The sequence below is a fragment of the Tyto alba genome, unplaced genomic scaffold (assembly GCF_018691265.1).
Source record: "Tyto alba isolate M040663 unplaced genomic scaffold, T.alba_DEE_v4.0 Super-Scaffold_7, whole genome shotgun sequence".
Classification (NCBI taxonomy): Eukaryota; Metazoa; Chordata; class Aves; order Strigiformes; family Tytonidae; genus Tyto; species Tyto alba.
The window spans coordinates 22,613,800-22,633,749 of NW_024881328.1; the positions used below are offsets into that span (position 1 = coordinate 22,613,800).

General features: G+C 37.2%; 2 protein-coding genes across 2 annotated transcripts in view; one reads left to right on the forward strand and one right to left on the reverse strand.

Annotated features, from left to right (window-relative positions):
- The window catches only part of LRP2 (LDL receptor related protein 2), a 172,931-nt gene extending 169,641 nt beyond the window's left edge, over window positions 1-3,290 (reverse strand). The window contains exon 1 of the mRNA XM_032989751.2: window positions 3,235-3,290. The gene's annotated coding sequence lies outside the window, so the exon portion shown is untranslated. The remainder of the gene's footprint in view (window positions 1-3,234) is intronic.
- Window positions 1-19,801, forward strand: part of LOC104359601 (collagen alpha-1(XXVIII) chain) — a 35,481-nt gene extending 15,680 nt beyond the window's left edge. The window contains exons 15-37 of the mRNA XM_032989754.2: window positions 72-140; window positions 581-649; window positions 741-809; window positions 1,962-2,030; window positions 3,251-3,322; window positions 3,840-3,908; window positions 5,200-5,271; window positions 5,609-5,677; window positions 6,090-6,158; window positions 8,145-8,213; window positions 9,336-9,404; window positions 10,093-10,161; window positions 11,617-11,685; window positions 12,397-12,465; window positions 13,297-13,377; window positions 14,194-14,229; window positions 15,365-15,401; window positions 15,523-16,080; window positions 16,754-16,995; window positions 17,595-17,685; window positions 17,770-17,859; window positions 19,062-19,250; window positions 19,692-19,801. Coding sequence (XP_032845645.2) covers window positions 72-140; window positions 581-649; window positions 741-809; window positions 1,962-2,030; window positions 3,251-3,322; window positions 3,840-3,908; window positions 5,200-5,271; window positions 5,609-5,677; window positions 6,090-6,158; window positions 8,145-8,213; window positions 9,336-9,404; window positions 10,093-10,161; window positions 11,617-11,685; window positions 12,397-12,465; window positions 13,297-13,377; window positions 14,194-14,229; window positions 15,365-15,401; window positions 15,523-16,080; window positions 16,754-16,995; window positions 17,595-17,685; window positions 17,770-17,859; window positions 19,062-19,250; window positions 19,692-19,699 — 2,304 coding nt within the window. The 3' untranslated portion in view covers window positions 19,700-19,801. The remainder of the gene's footprint in view (window positions 1-71; window positions 141-580; window positions 650-740; window positions 810-1,961; window positions 2,031-3,250; window positions 3,323-3,839; window positions 3,909-5,199; window positions 5,272-5,608; window positions 5,678-6,089; window positions 6,159-8,144; window positions 8,214-9,335; window positions 9,405-10,092; window positions 10,162-11,616; window positions 11,686-12,396; window positions 12,466-13,296; window positions 13,378-14,193; window positions 14,230-15,364; window positions 15,402-15,522; window positions 16,081-16,753; window positions 16,996-17,594; window positions 17,686-17,769; window positions 17,860-19,061; window positions 19,251-19,691) is intronic.
- Window positions 19,802-19,950: the final 149 nt, after the last annotated feature.

Genomic DNA, 19,950 nt, shown 5'->3' on the forward strand with positions numbered 1-19,950 from the left:
AAACAGTGTCTCTAGTTACTTCAGAGAGAACAGCTGTGTGTTTCTACAGTTAACGTATTTTTTTCATGCAGGGAGACCGTGGTTTTGATGGACCAAAAGGTCCTCGTGGACTTCCAGGCATCAGCATAAAAGGCGAAAAGGTGAGCAGTAAATACACCAGGGGATTAACAAAGTGTCAATAAATCTACATAACGCAGGGAATACAGTGTTGATATTCACTACAAAAGGTGTAATGAGGCAAGGAAACCATAATAGGCCCTGGATAATAAGGTATTTTGTAGAGAGATTTATGCCAAATAAACTCTCCCAACCTACTTTAATATCTCTTCATATTAAAATAGGAAACGTTAAAAATAGCATCTGATTCTATGGGAAAGTTAAGGTTGAGAAAGGGAAAAAGAGACTAGCAGTTTTTTGCAACAGAACCAGCAGGGAGTAAATACATATATGAAAGACAGAAGGTCAGATCCCCAGCTTCACTGACTTAAGGAGAGATTAAGTCAACAGGTACTAGCATGGGAACTGTCCCAGATGGTTTCTGTATCTTTACACAACTAAGCAATTGTACTTTGTTTGCCAGGGTGAATTTGGTCCTCCTGGTTTACCTGGGCCCATTGGATTACCTGGAATTGGAATTCAAGGAGAGAAGGTGCAGTTTTTACTTCCCCCTCACCCCACACTTAAATGTGTAGTAACAGAGAATATTTTATTTTAAATAATTATTTAACTAAACTTTTCAGGGAGTGGAGGGCCCAAAAGGACCACCTGGCTCTAGAGGGCTACCAGGACAGGGACTACCTGGACCAAAGGTTAGGGAATTTTCTGAAGTATAAGCTACTGTGCTGTTTTGACTGTTATGCTTCCTGATTAAGAAATGGTCTGTCTCTATCCTTACGCTTGTTAAAGTGCTGAATTCCAATCTAAGTATTGACATAGCTGCAGGAAATTATTTTCTTTATTAATATTATTAAACTGTACAGCAGATCCTACACCACTGAAAAGCCTTGATAAACCAATGCCATAGTTATCTATTTAAATTTTGGCTTAGCTCACCACAGCACCTTTGAGGTACAACATATCAGACAGTGAACCACACTTTGTCCAGTATGTTTCCACAGAAAGGGTTGTCTGCCTTGAACTTGCAGTTTCATCATATCAGATGCGGGTGCAATGAATCAATTCCAAAAAGTAGTTGCACTTAACACAGAACACCACCAAAATTTCAGTACCATCTTTTATCCTCACTGGACTATTTCCATTCCATAAAAATACATACATACCTTACAGATTGTCTGACTTCCTTGTTACTTCTGCTGCCTGTTGTCTCACCTGACTGTATATTTATTGTATCCAGCAGTTAAGAATGGTCTAAGGTATAATGAAGACTACCTTTGACAAAGGAAAACTGTCAGAATAATTTAGCCTTGACTAATTTGCAAAATACAGAACTGTTAATGAAAGATGTCATCCTTGAAGTGTTTGGAATGGAGATTTTAAATGATTTTCTGAAAGAGATGACAGATAAAGTTCTGAAGCATAATATAAAGGAACTAGAAGTATAAGTAGGTCAAGGGTCCATGCCAGGTGAAGTATTTTGCAGCACCAGAGATCACCTTGTACATTTTCAATGATTGTTCGGGGATATGCTTTACCACTGGTGAAAAGACAAAGAAGGATGAATTGTCTGTGGGTGCCAGATATGCTCCTGAAATATCAGCTACTTTGGCGGGAAACATTCACAGGGATGTATAACTATAGATTTACATCATTAATCATTTTCTCTAACAACTTTTTGGTGACAGTTCAAAATATGCTGCCAACTCCCAATCTTTGTGACAAAGGGTTCAACACATCATACTAAAGACAGTATCACACTAATCTTTCTTTAAATATAAGCAACCAAGAATATGCTTTTATATTTTTTGCCATGATAACACTATTAAAAAATAATTCTACTTAAGGGTGAACAAGGCTTGCCAGGAGAGACTGGAGTGCCAGGAGAAAGAGGTGGTGGAGAACCTGGTTCTAAGGTACATTGTTACTGGAGGAATTATTTTATTTATTTATTTGGATTTGAAATTTGTGTTTCCTGAGTATCCTTTCTGTAGGCACTTAAAAATAGGTTTAGAAATAAAATTTACATTCTTAGTCTTTAAAATTTTTAACACAGACTTTCAATAACCTCCAGAAATGGGAACATTTGAAATACGCCAGTTCTGTACAAAAGCAGTAAGATTTATTGTGACTGAAAATTTCCGCATGCTAGGCCCATGCTCCAGTCAGTGTTGCATACAGCTCACCTTCGGTTCTGTCCAGAAAACCATCCAGAATATTAAATAGTTGCCAGAACTCGCCATCCCCAGCATAAACTAAGCTATAGCCACTGCTGGTAAAAAAAAGCACTGAACCATGGTTATTGTGCTACTCCTTCCCTTTCCACACAGGATAGGATATAAACAGAGCAGCAGCTACAGCCCCTCACAACCTTCACATGGGAAACAAGCTGTGCTACTAGACAGAAAGCACACTTGCTTAGAGAAGAGGAAGCTGTAACCAGATTATTTTAGTGCTAAAGTGACCAAGATATTAACCAGTCCCTATATCATTAACAGCCAGATTAACACAAAATATGGGAATAGATGAAAAAGTATTTGTGTGATAGTGGAAAGTCACAGGGCTCTCCTGGTTTTACTCTTTTGTTAGAGATTTGGGACAGGGGTTGAAAAATGAAAGAAATTGTTCAATTTCTTTAATTCCACAAAATATGGTAATATTGAGGGAACCCATTTGACCCTAAATGATCCCATTTCATCTAAAACCAGGTCGGGCTCTTGAACCTTAAATAAATAGGCTAATGACAATTCCACTGCCATTAATAGATTTGCACTGATATTCACCAGCAATATATCAATCATTATGTCACAGTCAGCTCTATCTGATATTTACTTCAAATGCTGCCACTAAATGAAAAGATGGCACTATTTTTTTAAGAATCAGCTGCAGCATTAATAGCTAATAATATTAATTGCATACAGAAAATGCACAGTTCAAACAATCAGATGTGGGATAGTTCCAGATACATGAGAGTTGTCTTTATAAAAAAATGCAAGATATGGGTTTATACACATAAATGTTTGCTATAAATATATATACAGTTTAGTAAATGTTTTTAAAGAGATTTCCTTGATTCGGAGACAGAATAGTACCAAGTCTGCATTTAATAGAAATACTTACTTTTTATTGATATCAGGGCGAGCCAGGCCCTTCAGGACTGGCAGGTCTGCCTGGTCTTCCAGGAGAAGATGGTGCTCCTGGACAAAAGGTTGGTTCATTTCTGTCTGCAGTCCACCTGCTCCCCACCAAGCGTTCCTACTGCTCTCCCTGTACTGCTACCCAAACCTAGAAAAGAGTGTTCATGGACAAGGGGGAAAGTAGCACAGTGAAAAAAATTCTGTTTCAAACATATTTTTTTAGGGAAAACTTTTCGGGGGTTGTCTTATCTTGTTTACAGTTGTTGTGTTTTTTTAGTCCACCAAATGCCCTGCAACTCAGAAGGGAAACCACTAAAATGGCTACAGGCAACCTTTCATAGCCTTCCGGTCACGGTATTTTCCTAGAATCAGAGACCCCACATATTTAAAAATTATATACTCAGAGTTTTACAATGGTTGCTTCTGAATATGGGAAGAAAATCCTGGGCCCACTGGCATCAGTGGGAGTTTTGCATTGACTCTGAAAGGTCTATGATTTTAATGATCTTAAGCAAGTGAAGACAGAATTCACCTTACACCATGTCTATGCACTACTCTGAAGCACTGCTTTGATTTTTTCTATTCAAGGGTGAACCAGGGTTACCTGGTCTTAGAGGTCCTGAAGGTGCTCCAGGGATTGGAATACAGGGGGAAAAGGTGAGAGTGTTTTACTGAAGGTGAGTCAAAATTGTAATGTTCCAGGAATAGGTTTGTCAAAGCCTTCTCTTTTTTGGTCTATTATAAGTAACAAAAAAATATACCTCAAAGAATAGTTAATGAGTATTTCTAAAAGAGGTTAACTGAAGAGTTTATTTCAGCCTCAGCCTAAAACAACAAGTTTTAAAATAGCAAAGTTAATAAAAGACCACCCAGGACATTCTTTTTCATGCTTTTTTTTTTTTTTTTTTTAATGACAGCATAACAGTTCAATGGCTCACAATTTCCAGTACCTGTGGTAGTCCGATCCAAGAAGTTCACAGATAGCTAACTGGGAATACTATTTCTCTTAGTAGGAATAATTGGGTCAATCTTATAGGTTCTGGTTCTCGTACTGGTCTTATGTACTGATTCACAGATGATGAAGTAATTCCAGTTTCTCATATCAGCATCTGTATCCTGTGAAACAAAGACACTGGAAACTGCTGAAATAGTTGTCCAAGACATTGGACAAGACATACAGAGATTAAATGTCACAAGAGAAGAGAAAGAAATTAAGTATTGCAATTGCAAGAAACTGGAAGGGCTAAAAAACAGTGTAGGAAGGAAAATCAAGGTATCCACCTGTTTTCAGATTACTTTGGTAGGGAATACATGCAGATGCCATGATGCAGCAATAAAATTAATTACAGTATTGAAATTTTTCAGAATGATTCTGGACTCATAGCTGTTTCATTTTTGTTGTAATTATTACAGCCTAATAATATGCTTAAATAGCAGTTATCCATTTACAAACTTTACACTATCCTTAGATTTCTCTGCCTGGAAGTATAAGCTGAGCAATCAGACAGGGTATCATGGTCAATTGATTGGCCCTATTCGCCTCTGAATTAAAAAAAGTACCTCTGAGTGAATTATATTTTCCTGTTTTGATTATTTCTCTTAGGGAGTATCTTTTTCATGTAATTACTTAACTTGATTTTTCAGCTGCAAGGATGCAATCTTTAAGACTCCTTTTGGTTCTTTTTTTCCCACAGTATTCACTGGTAAGTCGGTTAATTTAATTTCACATGACATCTACATAGTTTTAACTGTACAAATCCAAAACTGGACAATTACTGAGCAGAATTAACTGACTTGCTAATGAAGGCAATAGGCTGGTGCACCAGGAACATGTGCACCAGCTACAAGATAGAACTTCACTATCTTTCACTGATATTTACAGTGAATTTCAGTTAATGCATTCTTAATATTATTTGATATGTGTGACATGTCTTCTCCATTTTTGTAGGGAGATCAAGGTCAGAGAGGAATACGTGGATTGACAGGACCAACAGGAGTGCCTGGACCTGCTGGAGCTAAAGTAGGTTTATTACCCCATTATGTGTGTAAAATAGTCCCCCAAAGCTGTGCTTTGTTCTGGATCTCAGAAACAACTGTCCCAGAATGAACTTGCTTCTTAAAAAATAATCTCAGAATGTCTGAGAAAACTGAGAAGAATCTAATTTCCATTGAGAAATCAGAACTATGCCTGTTATCCGTTCTTCAAATAGTTAGATTTCACTCCACATAGAATACTAGAAATTCTTAATGAATTTTATTGGAATATTATAAATTGTTGCATAAATATTTTCTCTATGAGATGCTCATGCCCACTTTCAGAAAAATCCATCAGTTTTGCTCTCCTTCCTTCACTGCAGGGAGAGCCTGGTACACCAGGACGTCTCGGAATGCCAGGCCCTCCTGGAAGAGCTGTGCCTGGACCAAAGGTAACATCCACACTCAAGCTTCTAATGCTTATACACACAGGGTGAAAACTCTAAAGTGGGCCATGCTATTATTCGTGTAAATAATTTCGGCCTTATGAGTTCAACTAAGACTTCTTTCCTATGAACAGAGTTACAGCCTGTACGCAGCTTAGTTACCACCATGCCCCAGTATTACCTGTATACCAGCTTGAGGTGTGGCCTACCTATGTTCATTTCTTTGTTTTGGATAACCTTGGATATCAAAATACTTTTCCTTCTTCTGCTTTTGCTGTTTAATGCTTGCAATAGCAATAAACAGAATTAGCTATTATATTTGATGTATATAAATTTGTATAAGAGAAATCAAAAAACACAGTCTGTGATTGGTATTTAATAAAATACATAACTAGAGTATACATTTTCTTTATTGCAGGGTGACATTGGGTTACCTGGTCTTGCTGGACCAATTGGAGAACCAGGTTTTGGGCTTCCTGGAGCAAAGGTAGCTTCCAAATTGGTAAACTAATTTCTGATAGAACTGTAAAATGAAGCAGGATTTCAGTGAAGCAACAGCAAACCAAGGGTGACCAAGTGTTCCATGGTTCTTAATGTGTATATCATACAACACTAGCAGAGTATAAGGATTTGCAGAGCCAGAAAATCATGGATGGCCAATCTTCCAGACTCCATGAACAATAAACTTTCACATGGCAGAGAACCAGGAGAAAAATTACTAGTTTTAATTGATGAGGAGTGAACACCTGATTTATGTGCTTACAACAGCCTGCCTATCAAGCAGTTACTTTTTCTCAGCTAGGCTCCTTTGCTTCATTCCTAATTTTAATACAGGGCAATCCACAGACTCTAAAAAGATCTCAGGACATTGGCCAGACTGGCAGTGTGAGAAGAGATGCCTTAAGTAGTGGAAGAGGAACACAAGCAAATAGCTAATCTCTAAGGACTTTTCTCTAGCACTTCTTTAGTATTGACTCAGTGTTACCTAGATTCAATGTTTGTAAGCCACTCTTCATTCCAGGGTTGATTTTGTCTGAACATCAAGAAACTTGGGACATATAAACCTGTGTTTGTCAAAAACCTGGATGCCCCCCCCCCTTTTGTTTTTTACTTAGTGAATTTGACAGTACTTTTGTGTATAGTCCTTATCCCTTCTTGAGTGAACTGAACACAGTTAACAGAAACATGAGAAACATGTAACAATCTCTATCCCTTTTTGATCAATTAGTGGTTTTCAGATCCTTGAATTATTTTCATCAGAAGGAGATTATGATGATGGAATCACGTACTTTTCTGGTACAGTCCAGTTAATTCAAAGAACCGCATGTTGTCCTATTTCTGAAAATCCAACAGGAATCAACTAACAGGAAGCAGGTCCTTTGCTCAGAGTTGCAAGTCTCTCTCCCTCAGCCTTGAGCCCCCAAAGTTCTTTCAGTTGGGTGACACTGGATGTTTCTGTGACTATGTTCTTCACTTTCTGCTGTCTTTGTCAGTATTAGTGGTTTTGCTGTTGCTTCACTCTCAGACACAAATCTGCACTAAGCTGTTCCAGGTAATATTTTACAGTCTCATTTTTTTTAATTATTTTTGCATGGGCCTTTGCTCACGGCTGTTATGCCTGCCCATATTTTGTGTTGCTACAGGGACAAACACAATCTTGATCATCCATCCAGCTGTAACTGAGCAACTCACTGCCTCATCCAGTATGGCTGGGAGGGTTAAAGTCCTCTTAGTTTCCCTGGTACATCTGTTCCTGAGATACTCTAGTTAGCTGGATCCATGAAAGGAGCTTAATTGTACATCTCTGATAGGAAGCTCCTGTTATACTCAATAGCTTTAATGAGGTTCCACAGCATTATAGGAAAATACAATTCTGGAACAACAAAACCACACAGGAACCTTGTGATAGAAAACAACATTTTTAAATCAGCCACACAAATCACTGTCGTCCCCTGTCCTACATCCTTTGTCTCACCACAAAAATATACAGCATGTGCAGAAGCTGTATAGATTTCCCAAGGCTCTGCAGCAGTTTATCTATCTTCAATTATAAAAATTACATAAAGTAGCTACTTAGTAATTCAGTTCACATGCTAGATTTTTGGCTGTCTGTCAATTTGAGCTTATTCCCCTGAAGCTGGAATAATAGTAATCATGATAAAAATATGGGGAATGCAAATGAATTAATTCCTTCATATATGTAGGCCACAAATGACAACAGAGCTCTTGAAAAAGATTCAGATTATCGACTTAGAAGTGAAAGGTCTGGTAAATCCTCAGCGCTATGAAATATCCCAATTTTAGTCCAGGATTAATAACCTACAATAATCATTCACATCGTAAAACACATTAGCAGATAGACAGATAAAATCAACTTACAGAATATTTCCCAAGGAAGTTTCATTTTCACTGAAAATTTCCTGCTAGCAATTGTATTGACATTCACCTCAGCTGTTTTTCCTGCCTTCATCAGGGTGACCGAGGTCTTCCAGGACTCCCTGGACCCTTTGGGCCAAAAGGAGATGGTTATCCTGGCCCACCTGTAAGTTTATAGACAATTTTTTTTAATGTGAATTGGGAACAAATAGATGCTACACTAATGTCCACGACTGACATGCTAGGAAAGGTTTGGTGGTCTAAACGCCTAAAAAGGCTCCTCAACTGTGGAAATGCTTTTCAGCGTAGAAGGAAAAAGAAATCTCTCTCTGAACTAGTCCAAGATCTTCCATGTCCTCCACTTCGCCTGATTACACAATGTAACATATTCCAAGTGGGGCTTTTTTTTTTCCTGATGTTTCAATCAGTTCCCTCAATGTCTTGATGTAGGATATTGTCTTCTGCCCAACCATACAAAATGTATTCCCAAACAGGAGATTATAGCCCAGCTAAGCAGCTGTGTCCATATACATTGGTGTGAACTCAGGACAACACTATCTTCCAGAACCACTAAAAAAGCAACTACTGTCCAAAGAGCCAGAAGAGCAAACTGTCCTCAGTTCTGTTCATCAGGTTGTTGAAGGTGTGGCAAAGTATTGGTTGATCCACTTTACAGCCCTTTACAGAGGTCTTTACTGGTAGATATGACCAATATCTGCAAAAATGGATACAAAGAGAGAAGGCTCCTTCCTCTCCTTTCCTTGCACATGTATGCAGTGCTGGCCTTACACATCTAGTCTGCTCAACACTGTGCTCCACCAGCCCTGGCAGTTACATGCCTGTGCAGTGAGGAAGTCCCAGGAAGGTTGCTGGCTAGAGTCAGAGAGTTTGGTGATGTACTAGTATTTTTCTGTGCTAAAGACAACAGCAAAATTGAATGCAATTGCCACAGCGAGGAATAAAAATTAATGAATGTCAAAATGGAAATTGGAATCCTATTTATAATACTTCCAGGTATTTTTGTGCAATCCAATGCAGAACTGCTTCTTCACCTGCCTCTCTGAATAAGACTCCTCTGTCTTCAAACACGTGCAAGCCTCCTGCATAACATGAAAATGCCACTGACACCACTTCTGGCTTATCAGAGTAGAATTTAACCAATTATAGACCACAGTGATCCCACTAAAAGACAATATATTGAAGATACTACCATATTAATGTTGACAAAAGCATGTAGTCAATACAGCCATAAATTAAATTAATATTCTGTCTGTGTGTGTAATTTCAGGGCTTGCCAGGCCTTCCTGGGATTCCTGGTGAACAAGGCCCCGATGGAGTTGGACTACCAGGACCTAAGGTACAGATCTTAACTTGTAGAAAATTAAATGCATGTGTGTACTCTACTTCATGCAGATATTATTCCTATCCATAGGTCACAGTCAGAACACCTTTTTAATCCAACTTTAATTTACTTGTCAATATGTAAAAGGTAGATCCCATAAAAGATCTTCAAGCTTCACTTCAGACCTCATCCTGATGCTGACTACAGGATTACTGGAATTATACAGGCAACTGAAGAATTGACTACAGCTATTTAAATATGCTTAATGTCTCTTAAAATGACGCACATCTTTTTGCCATTCACTTCAAACCCCTAGCTGTCTGAAGGCACTGATAGGAAAAAAGGTAGAACAGTGCCAATGTGACCATAGAGTCTGATTCAACTGACAGGCAGCAAGCAAGACCACTTTTTTTGTTTGGGGAACCTGGAGTGTATTTTATGATATGGGAATTATAATTCCTGTGTAACTGTTGCATAATTGACTGTACGTGTCTTGAATGTTTAGACCACCAGCCACTGTTTATCCCAAATAACTTTCTTCTCCTGCCTGCGGTATTCATGGGTGAGCATTGTTTAGACTTGCACTGTGCTATTTGGTAACCCTCCTCTCTCTGTCTCATTTGAGTACAACAGATGCTGGGAATTCTAGAGATAAATTTGACTTTGGTATTCACTACTTATTTTTTAAAGTATCAACTTTCAGGGTGATCCTGGTAGTAGAGGACCAACTGGTCTCCCAGGTCCCCCAGGAGAAGGCCTGCCAGGACCAAAAGTAAGCCATTTAAATAATGATGTCTCCCATTATGTACATTCTAAAAAAGAAGAAGAAAAAAGTAAAGTATAAAAATGTGTGATCATACATACACATCTACATGTTTTCTGTCTTCACTCTTCACTAGTAACAACTAATATGACAAATAACTAAGGAATACAGTGTCTTTATTTTATAGAAAATAAATAACATTTCTGATCACTAGCCATAAACCATGGCCTTCTTCTTACTGCATATGATAAATTATAAAGTGATAAACCTGCAGTGAAGATCAGTGGCAAAACATTTAGCTCCTGCAGACATTAGCTGCAATTGAGTAGCAAAAATTTCTTCAGACCTAACAGTGGTCAGAATTAATGGCCTGGCAAGCACTTAGCATGTCTTGCCTATACTACTGTTACAACTACAGGCATACTGTTGAGTTCTTCTAGATTTAGTTCCTCTTTTTCACTGTATAAAGTAAATCAATAATAACGTAATGACCAATGTGATGACTAATCCCTGCAAAAAGGATTTATGTAATGATAATATACACTGTGACAAAGGCCTGGAAATAACTGTAACTATAAAAAGCCATTTTCACTATGAAACCTCCCAAACTGGAAACCCTTATGCTCCTACAACTCAGCTTTAGAAGTCCATTAATACAAACAAACTGGTTTAGAACGTAAATGTAAATCAACTGAACAAGGTCAAATGCAAAGGTTTTGCAACATAATAATTTATTACCTGCACAATGTGGCTTATTGGTCTCAGAGATTCAGTCCATGTTGGCATGAAGGCTAGGTCCGGAGCTAAGCAGTGGTGAAGCACTTCTCCAGCCAGTGTTAGTCCCAAGGACTGGCATGTGCACAGGATCCTTACAAATGAGGAAATTGAGAATTTAATGCAGGGATACTGGAATAGCAATATGGGTATGAAATTAATATTGTACTATGTGGGTTTTGATTGCTTCCTATAAATAACATATGGAACTGAAACATTTTCTCTAGAGTTCTTTTAAAAACTAGCTTACAAGTTAGCAACAAGTGTTTATTTGCAATGCCACATTAGTATGTATGTCTATAGGCCGTACTGTGTAAGCTTAATAGTGATGAAAGATAACACAACAATAATAATCCTCTCTTAAATCTTACTTTAGTCCCCAACGTCCCACTAATACAATCCATCCTTCAATGCTATGTGTATCTCTATCAGCAAGGTGAGTCATGTTCAATGAGCATTAAGCCCTGCATGACTCCTTTGAAGTATAAACTGGATGTTAATAATCTGATAAAGGATAAAAAGAGTCTTTGTCAGCTAGAACAATCTTATCCTCACTACTTACAAAACCCCATCAATTTGGTAGAGGATGGACAGGAAATTACATGGTGGTATAACAATTTATTGTAATTTATTTATTTATTGTAATTTATTTTAAGTATTGTATTTAACGTATGCAGGGTTTCTCTCTAGGGAACCATGGGACGCCCAGGGCCACCTGGATCTTTGGGACCTCCTGGCGAAGGTATTCAAGGAATTAAGGTAAAAAGATTCAGTGTCTTCAATATTTAGCCTGTGTTGAGTGGTGAATCTGACCATCACAGTGTTAAAGAGATTTCACATTGTTTCTTATCTGAGAGATACTCAGGCTAGAAAATTAGAAGGACAACATGAGCACCTACAACGTATGTTCTGTCTCTGCTGCTGCAAACAACAAGCCCAAGAGTGTGTGTATCGAAGGAGGAGGAAGCAGGGTTGCCTTTTATCAGTGAAAGATAGCCTTACAAAATTAAAAATACCGTTCCCTCTTTCCCAACTCTCATGCCCACAGAGACAGTCTGAAGTAGCTATATGAACTACCACCTATGGTAGAGAAGGAGTCTCCATCCTGTATCATTGTGTGATGTTAAATTTTCCCTGTAATATGCACTTTTACCCAAAGCATAGATCAGATGAGACTGACTCAAAAGACAGAAAAAAGAAAGGGAGGAATAAGAAGGACTAAAATGGGATGGAAAGAAGGAACGGGAGAGTTAGAACCGGTAATGATCATGTGGTTTTTCAATATTATATATCTTTAGAGCAGACATACTGATGAAATACTTGAGAAATATTAGCTAGTTACTATGTTGTTTCAAGTGCCTTGAGACACTTTTTGAAATGCAGTTTGAACCACTTTCTCTTTGAACATTTAAAATTAATGCATGATGAATGGTTACAAAGGGTTAATATCACTACTTGGATTATCATTAGGGGGAACAAGGAATTCAAGGAATGCCAGGACCACGAGGCCCCCCTGGAGAAGGGCTTTTGGGACAGAAGGTATGATCTAAATCAGAGATAATGTCCTAAACCGAAGCAAACATATTGAAAATGCTCATTACAGTCAGCTCTCATTGAAGGCATGTGAATTCTGTGAAAAGGGAATGGGGATTTGGGAAAAACCCAGTCATTCACATGATTGTTTCAATATTTCATAAGAGCATCTCTTTCAGTGTTGCTTATTTTAGTATCATATGAGGCTCATCTTCTACTGCGATTAGAAGAAATACAAATATTAGATTTAATATCACTGCCTTTCTTTTACCCACCCACTATGCAAAATTTGGGGACTATATCAATGTCAAGAAAAAGAGGAATGTGGGTTAGAATCAGTTTTTGGATGTGATCATATCAGCTCAGAAAGTCCCATAGCCTACTAAAAATCAAGCCAGGAGGCATTAATTCATCTGTTTGCTATTCCAAACACCTTTTCTGGGCCAAAAGGTTTCTCAGAGTGATAGTTCCATTATTCATTCCAACTACATCCTTGCCTTTCTTCTCAATTTTCTTACTGTTCTCTTATTTTTCTCAGACATGGATAATAATTTCCATCACACAATATCCTATGAAACACCTATCTGCATGTACTTGTTCGAGATGGTACATTGTTCAAACTGCTTCAGCTACTTTTTTCCTGTAAAAATGCTTAGCCAATACTACACGTTATTAATGAAATTCACAAATACCAATTGATTTAAATGATCTCTAACAAAGATGTCTAACTCATGTCAGGAGATGAAGGTGAATTAGACAAAGGCAGCTAGAGAGAAATGTGAAAAGTGTAACAAAAACTGACTTACTTTCTGTCTGCTTACCAACATGGTTTTAAAGGGAGATCGAGGAGCTACAGGTGAAAAGGGGAAAAAAGGAGAAAAAGGTGATGTGGGTGACCCTGGTTTATCTGGAGAACCTGTGAGTAACTCAGGTTTATCCTGTCTGTTTTCTTAAACTGCTTAAAAATAAAGCAAGGTTTGATGTTCTTCTTGCTATTTAACTCTATATAATCTGAAAAACTTAAGAAACTGAAACTATAGAAACATTTAAAAGCATAAAGACAACATTTCCATGCTGAATACCCCACTTCCCACTGATGTGGTTTCTTTCTTTAGGCGGTGAAAGGCAATTGCCATGTTTTAAGACAAAACTCTGCAATTCTATTTTATGGCTACCAAGTAACTGTAGCTCAGGCTTTCCCTCAAAGCTGATGACCAGATGAAGGGAGACAAAATGGTAACTTTTGCTGATGGGCAGATCCCCAGAAGCTGGAAAGCAAAATGAGGTCCCCTCTATTCTGACATTTGCATATTATTAAGTAGGGATACATAAACACCATTGCCATTCTTGCCCTGACAGTGGGCCTATTACATGCACATATGATGAAGCAGAATTCTGATCATTCCAGTCTGTCAGGCAGTTATACAGTCTCTTGAGAAAGGAAACAAACACAACATGGTAGACAGGAAAGCTTTGCACAGATTATCCCTTTCTAATGTAAACTGACAATTAGTGATCTAGTGGGAGACTTGAAATCATCCAATTCCCATAAAAACCTCACCACCTTAGGAGGTTGTAGATACTGCATGCACTAGGTAGTATCACAAAAACAGTATTTTTTCTATCCAAAGTTCTTATTGGCCAAATATTGATCTAATAGTGGTATTGATGAAGTCATATTCTGAGTTACAATGTTACTAATTGCAGTAGCTTAATTAACAATCCCTGTTACAGGGCAAAACTGGACCAAAGGGAGAGCAAGGCCTAACAGTAAGCAAATTCCATTATATAAATCCCATTACAGCAAACTATGAACAATACAAGATACTATCAGATGAAATGTAGCCTATGTTTATTACTTTGGAAAGAGCTTTCTGACTAGAATTGGTCTCTGTAATAATATAGAAAGAAACCATGTAAAGGTTTCTGACTTTTTCTCATCTGCTTTATGCTGAAATTAAATTCAAATTTCCCAGTGATTTTAGGTATTTTTCTGTTACGTGTTCTTTTACAGTTAGTGTTAGATGACCCAGATGTGTATCTGCTACAGAAAAGTTTTTTTTAAAGTATTTAAGAGTCTAAAGAGCAAAGATGTTCAAACCTGTCATGGTCTATCATGCTATAAAGTTAATTATACTTCTGCTAAGCCTGAACTGAACTAGACCCAAGTTTAGTAAAGCACATCAGTGAGTATATAAATACTACTGAGGTTTATGATGGAAGCTGAGCAGCGGTAGCAAAAGTTTGTATCTGAAAGACTGACTCCTTGCCAAGCGAGTTCTGTCACGCACTTCAAAATATTTAACAAATATGAGAAACACTTTGTCTGCATGTCACAGAAGCTATCACTTTTCTGAACAGACAGCTCTGAAGGCAGTAACTTTTCTTTTGCTGCTGGAAGTTGGGTAATACAGTGGGGCCAGGTACACTAGGGTTCACAAATACCAATCCCATTCTGTACTGGTGTGCTCTGTCATATGCCAGCTCACTACAAGCAATGCGCTTCCTGAAGTTGGGTCTATTTCTCCACTCCCAGTAAATTTAAAAAGGATATCATTATTCAGATGCAAAAACATGAATTGGTTTTGACTTTAAGTTTTAATGAGAACCAAATCATCACAGAACATTCTTTACAGTAACAGTAGTTAATTGTTTTAGATAGAGGTGTTACTGTGTTGTCAAGTTAATGATTCTTATATGCCATATACAAAGGTTCATTGTAATATATGGAACTCATTTCAAGTTTGGAAGGTCAGGTTTCAGAGTTAAACAGTAAGATTTTTTGCAAGTCCCTGTAGGACACAGATATTCATTATAAACAAAATCTTTGGTAGTGTCAATATTATACTTCATTTGAAAGAGGCAAATTGTAAAATATTTTTATATTTAATTTCTTCATATCCAGAGAGAAGATATAATTAAATTAATTAAAGAGATATGTGGTAAGTACTCAGGAAATCTTTTAATTTCAGATTCAGTTTCTTCTTCATTACATTTACATTCTTCTCCTTTCCAAAAGCATACCAAATCATCATGATCTGTTTTTTCATTTTTTCTTTGCAGGTTGTGGTATTAAATGTAAGGAAATTCCTATGGAGCTTGTATTTGTCATTGACAGTTCTGAGAGTGTGGGACCGGAGAACTTTGAGATTATCAAAGACTTTGTAACTGCTTTAGTAGACAGAGTGACTGTAGGCAGAAATGCTACCAGAATTGGCCTTGTGTTATACAGTTTAGAAGTTCGGCTAGAATTTGGTCTCAACAAGTATACAACTCAACAGGATGTTAAGCAAGCGATTAGAAAAATGCAATACATGGGAGAAGGGACACACACAGGAACTGCTATCCGTAAAGCAACCCAGGAAGGATTTTTTGGTGCTCGAACAGGAGTGCGAAAAGTAGCTATTGTGCTAACAGATGGCCAGGCAGACAAGAGAGAAGCTGTAAAACTAGATATTGTTGTTCGAGAGGCTCACGCAGCAAACATCGAGATGTATGCAATAGGAATTGTAAATACTTCAGATCCAACACAGGCTGAGTTTGTGCGTGAACTAAATCTGATCGCTTCAGATCCAGACAGAGAACACATGTATCTCATCGATGACTTTAATACCCTTCCAGGTACGTTCACTGCAGTTTTATTCAGCATTGTATCTAATGCTTCTCAGAACGGGGTGTGGGGGGGAAGCATTATCTTTGCAGATAAGTTATGTTTTGATGCTGATCAGGATTAGTCATAAGATACAAAGTAATAGGAACTCAGAGATACAGATTTCCTTCTTTTAAGGAGTCATGTTTTAGGGCAACGATTCATCACACCAGCAGGGGATGTCATCTACAGTGTAGGAAAACAGCTGCTTAAACTCACCTTCCAAGCTGAGTAAGTGCTCACTGTAAATCTGCTGGAATGGAAAGCAGATTCAAACCCACTGGGGTAAATTCTACTTATTCACTACCATTGGGAAATAACCCATTTTCATTGTGTTATTCATATGAGCAAGGTAAACAGTTATTTTCCGACTACCAACCGGTAGTTGTTACTAAGCTCTGATGAACGCATTTAGGTGAGTTCATTGTATTTTGTACCATGTAGAGGACTTGTGGGCTGACAAATTTCTGACAAATAAAAGCCATAGCCTAGAGAGCCTGGAATAATCTTCTTAGGTGCATATAAATAATCCAAAGGGGTAGTGGATTACATGTGCATTATTTATGTATAAATAATAATCCAAATTCAAAAAAATACATCTAATTTCTCAGTATGATGAGTTTTGCCTTTTTTTTTTAAAAACAGCTCTGGAGTCCAAATTGGTCAACCAATTTTGTGAAGATGAATATGGCACCTTAATATACAACCATAATGGAAATGGTGCAAGCATAAATGGACCATCTTTCCATTCAGTATCTTCAAGTTCTTTACATTACATACTTCAGAACAACAATGTTAATAGACAATCACTTTCAGTACAGACACCTGGAGTATCTACAGTAGAAAGTCCTCTGAGTCTTGGTGGTCTTCCTCAACCATTAGCTCTGGTATGAATATTCAGCAGGCTTTAATGAGAAAAAGTGATATATATATATATATATATATATATATATATATGTATGCTTCTCTGTTGCTTGATGTAATATGTGACTTTCCCCCTACTTTTCTACAGGACAGGTACTGTAATATCTCCTTTAACTTGGTATGCTCCAAGCTGCTTGAACACTGATGTATGCAGACAGTTATCTAATGACTATAATTTATTACTGATACTGTCACAAGGATTACTATTCCCATGTTTAATATAGTAATATTTGTGCCACAGTGTGAAACGTAACATTACTAAAATGCAATTACACTGTAATAATTAAGTCTAAGAATAGTAATTAAACTCAATTGTAGTGTATATTTTTGAGTTTGTAAATAAAATTCTGTAAAGGTCAACTAAAAAAACATATACCCCAGGTTTAGGATTGACAACCCTCCTGGTAAACCAACTATGTGAGGTTAAAATTCTGATTCTTAACACTGAAGTCAGGGTAAGTGGGAAGGAAAAACATTAGAAAAATTCTAAGTGATGAAGGGCTTGTTCATTTTGAGACACTTCACTATCTGAAAAGCAAAGAAAATAAAATGCTTATTTCAGACCAAAGTGCCTCCTGTGGTAGTATATGAAGCTTATGAAGAAGAACAAGACGAGGAGGAACAGTCATCCTTGCTAGCAGTGGACACTAGAGGTAATTTTATCATCATTCATTTCTCTGTCTTCATTTTTGGCTGATCAAAAATCCATGTCTCATTCTGTTTCTTTTCACCTGCAGCTGTGCTACCATTATTGCCATCTAAACCATCATCATCAGATAAAGTGATGACATCACCTCTTTCAACTACAGGGCTCACACCAAGACCAGGTTATAGATCATAATTAGTTTTTCATTTTGTTCCCTCTTATCCTGATACTAACTTTTCATAAGGCCTTAAATCAGAGTAATTTTGTTCCAGTCTCTGAAGATTTTGTGAGCCCATGCTGTGGAAGAGAATCCATTTCAGGATTTTCTAACAGATCAAGTTGCAGTTCATGTCCAGCCTGTTCACCAGTTCTTGTCTTCCCAAATGATTTCAGAACTGGATAGAAATAATAGATTTCTCCTTCAGAGGATAAATAGGAAAAATCAGTGTTTAGTCATTTGAGGCTAAGTATAGTAATTAGCTGATGGCTCAAAGGATTGATTCTTTTCATATGAAATGTCAAAATTGTATTCTGTTCATCATCTGGAGGAGTCACACTTCTGAGTTCCAGTAATAGTGTATTATGATGGAAGCAACGGAAGAGAGCAATAAAAACATGTTCCTATGCTTCCTGGGAACATGAGCATGACTATTATAATGTCTCTGGCAAAAACTTTTTTTTTTTTTTTTAATAAATGCAAGATATCAGTTGCCAAAGTCAGAATATTGATGTCACAACATTAAACTTGAAGGAAAAGTATTTTCTATCTCATGGTATTATTAAAGTGAATGAGGCTAGATTAGTATGTCACAGTCCTCTAATGCACAGCTGTAGGAGTCATTAGATTTACATTCAAACTTGAATCAGTATGTACATAGTTACTATCATTGTATCAGATAAACAGCACAAACATCTTACAAAATAAAGACTAAAGTTTTATATTCTAATGCCTCTTCCCCCACACCACAAAGAGAACTAATGTACTGAAGCAATGTACTGCTGACAGACGATGGTCATACTTGTGGTTCAAAACTAACAACTAGCTTACAGCTCTTTGGCTTACACTTTTGGGTTGCTTACAAGACTGGTTGCTGATAATTAGATTTCAAAACTATCAGATTCATATTGTTTGTTCTTCTTGTATGCGGAGCCATAGTACTATTCTTTCTGGAGTTACTAGAACCATGCCAGTAAAGAAACAGTTTACTTGACCTGCTAAGATGAACTTTTAACTTGCCTTCAATGCTAGCATCTTTAGAAGTAAAAGTTAAACTGCTCTGTAACAGTAGCAGAAAAAATAAAATCAGAGTTTAAAAGTTAAAATCTATGCAATATATTTGACTTTTACAAACTGAATTGTTTCCATTCCTTTTTTTATTTTAGAAAGCATGCTGGACCTCCGGTGCAAGTTAGGGCTGGACCAAGGGTCATGCCGTGTTTATATCATAAAATGGTATTATGATAAACAAGCCAATGCTTGTGCTCAGTTCTGGTATGGTGGCTGTGATGGAAATGCAAACCGCTTTGAGAGTGAAGAGGAATGTAGAGAGGCTTGTGTATTTTTTTCTGGAGGTAGGAATTTATCTCTACACTAATAACAAACAAGTTGAAGATATTGATTGTTTGGGTTTGTTATCAAGTATACAGCATGGTATGTAAAAACAAACCCTCTAATTTAAATAATGTTAACATTATGAAGTTATATGCTCACTAAATAGAAAGGTCTACCTATGCAAGCTCACTTCCATCCTTTCTGCATACATTGTATGATATAGTCCTTATGTAACAAAATATCAATTTTTCAGCAGTATAAAGAGTACAAAATTTCCTTTTTACTAAAGTATAGTAAGGCGAGTATAGCATTTGCCATAGTAATATCCCTTCTTTCATCTAGATCTTTAAATACTACCATTGTACAATCAGTAACTATATCTCATTTTAAATAATATATATGGCTTTGGAAAGCAATCTTTGATCATTAAAATTCCATTATTTCTTTTCTCTCTGTTACAGAAATCTGATATTTGGCAGGGATTCTGCAATGAAGACTTCACTTTTTTTTCTAAGCAAAAGCATCCCCACAAATCTTACTTTAGTATTTGAAGCACATCAGTTTCCAAATTACATTCAGCACAGTACTCAGTACAGATAAATACAGCAAGTGCATCAACTTACAGCCTACATACTCTCCAGGTCACGAGACAGAGAGGTGACTCAGCTACCCACCTTTCCCAATCACATCACAGTTGCATTTAGTCCTTTTTTCTGTAAG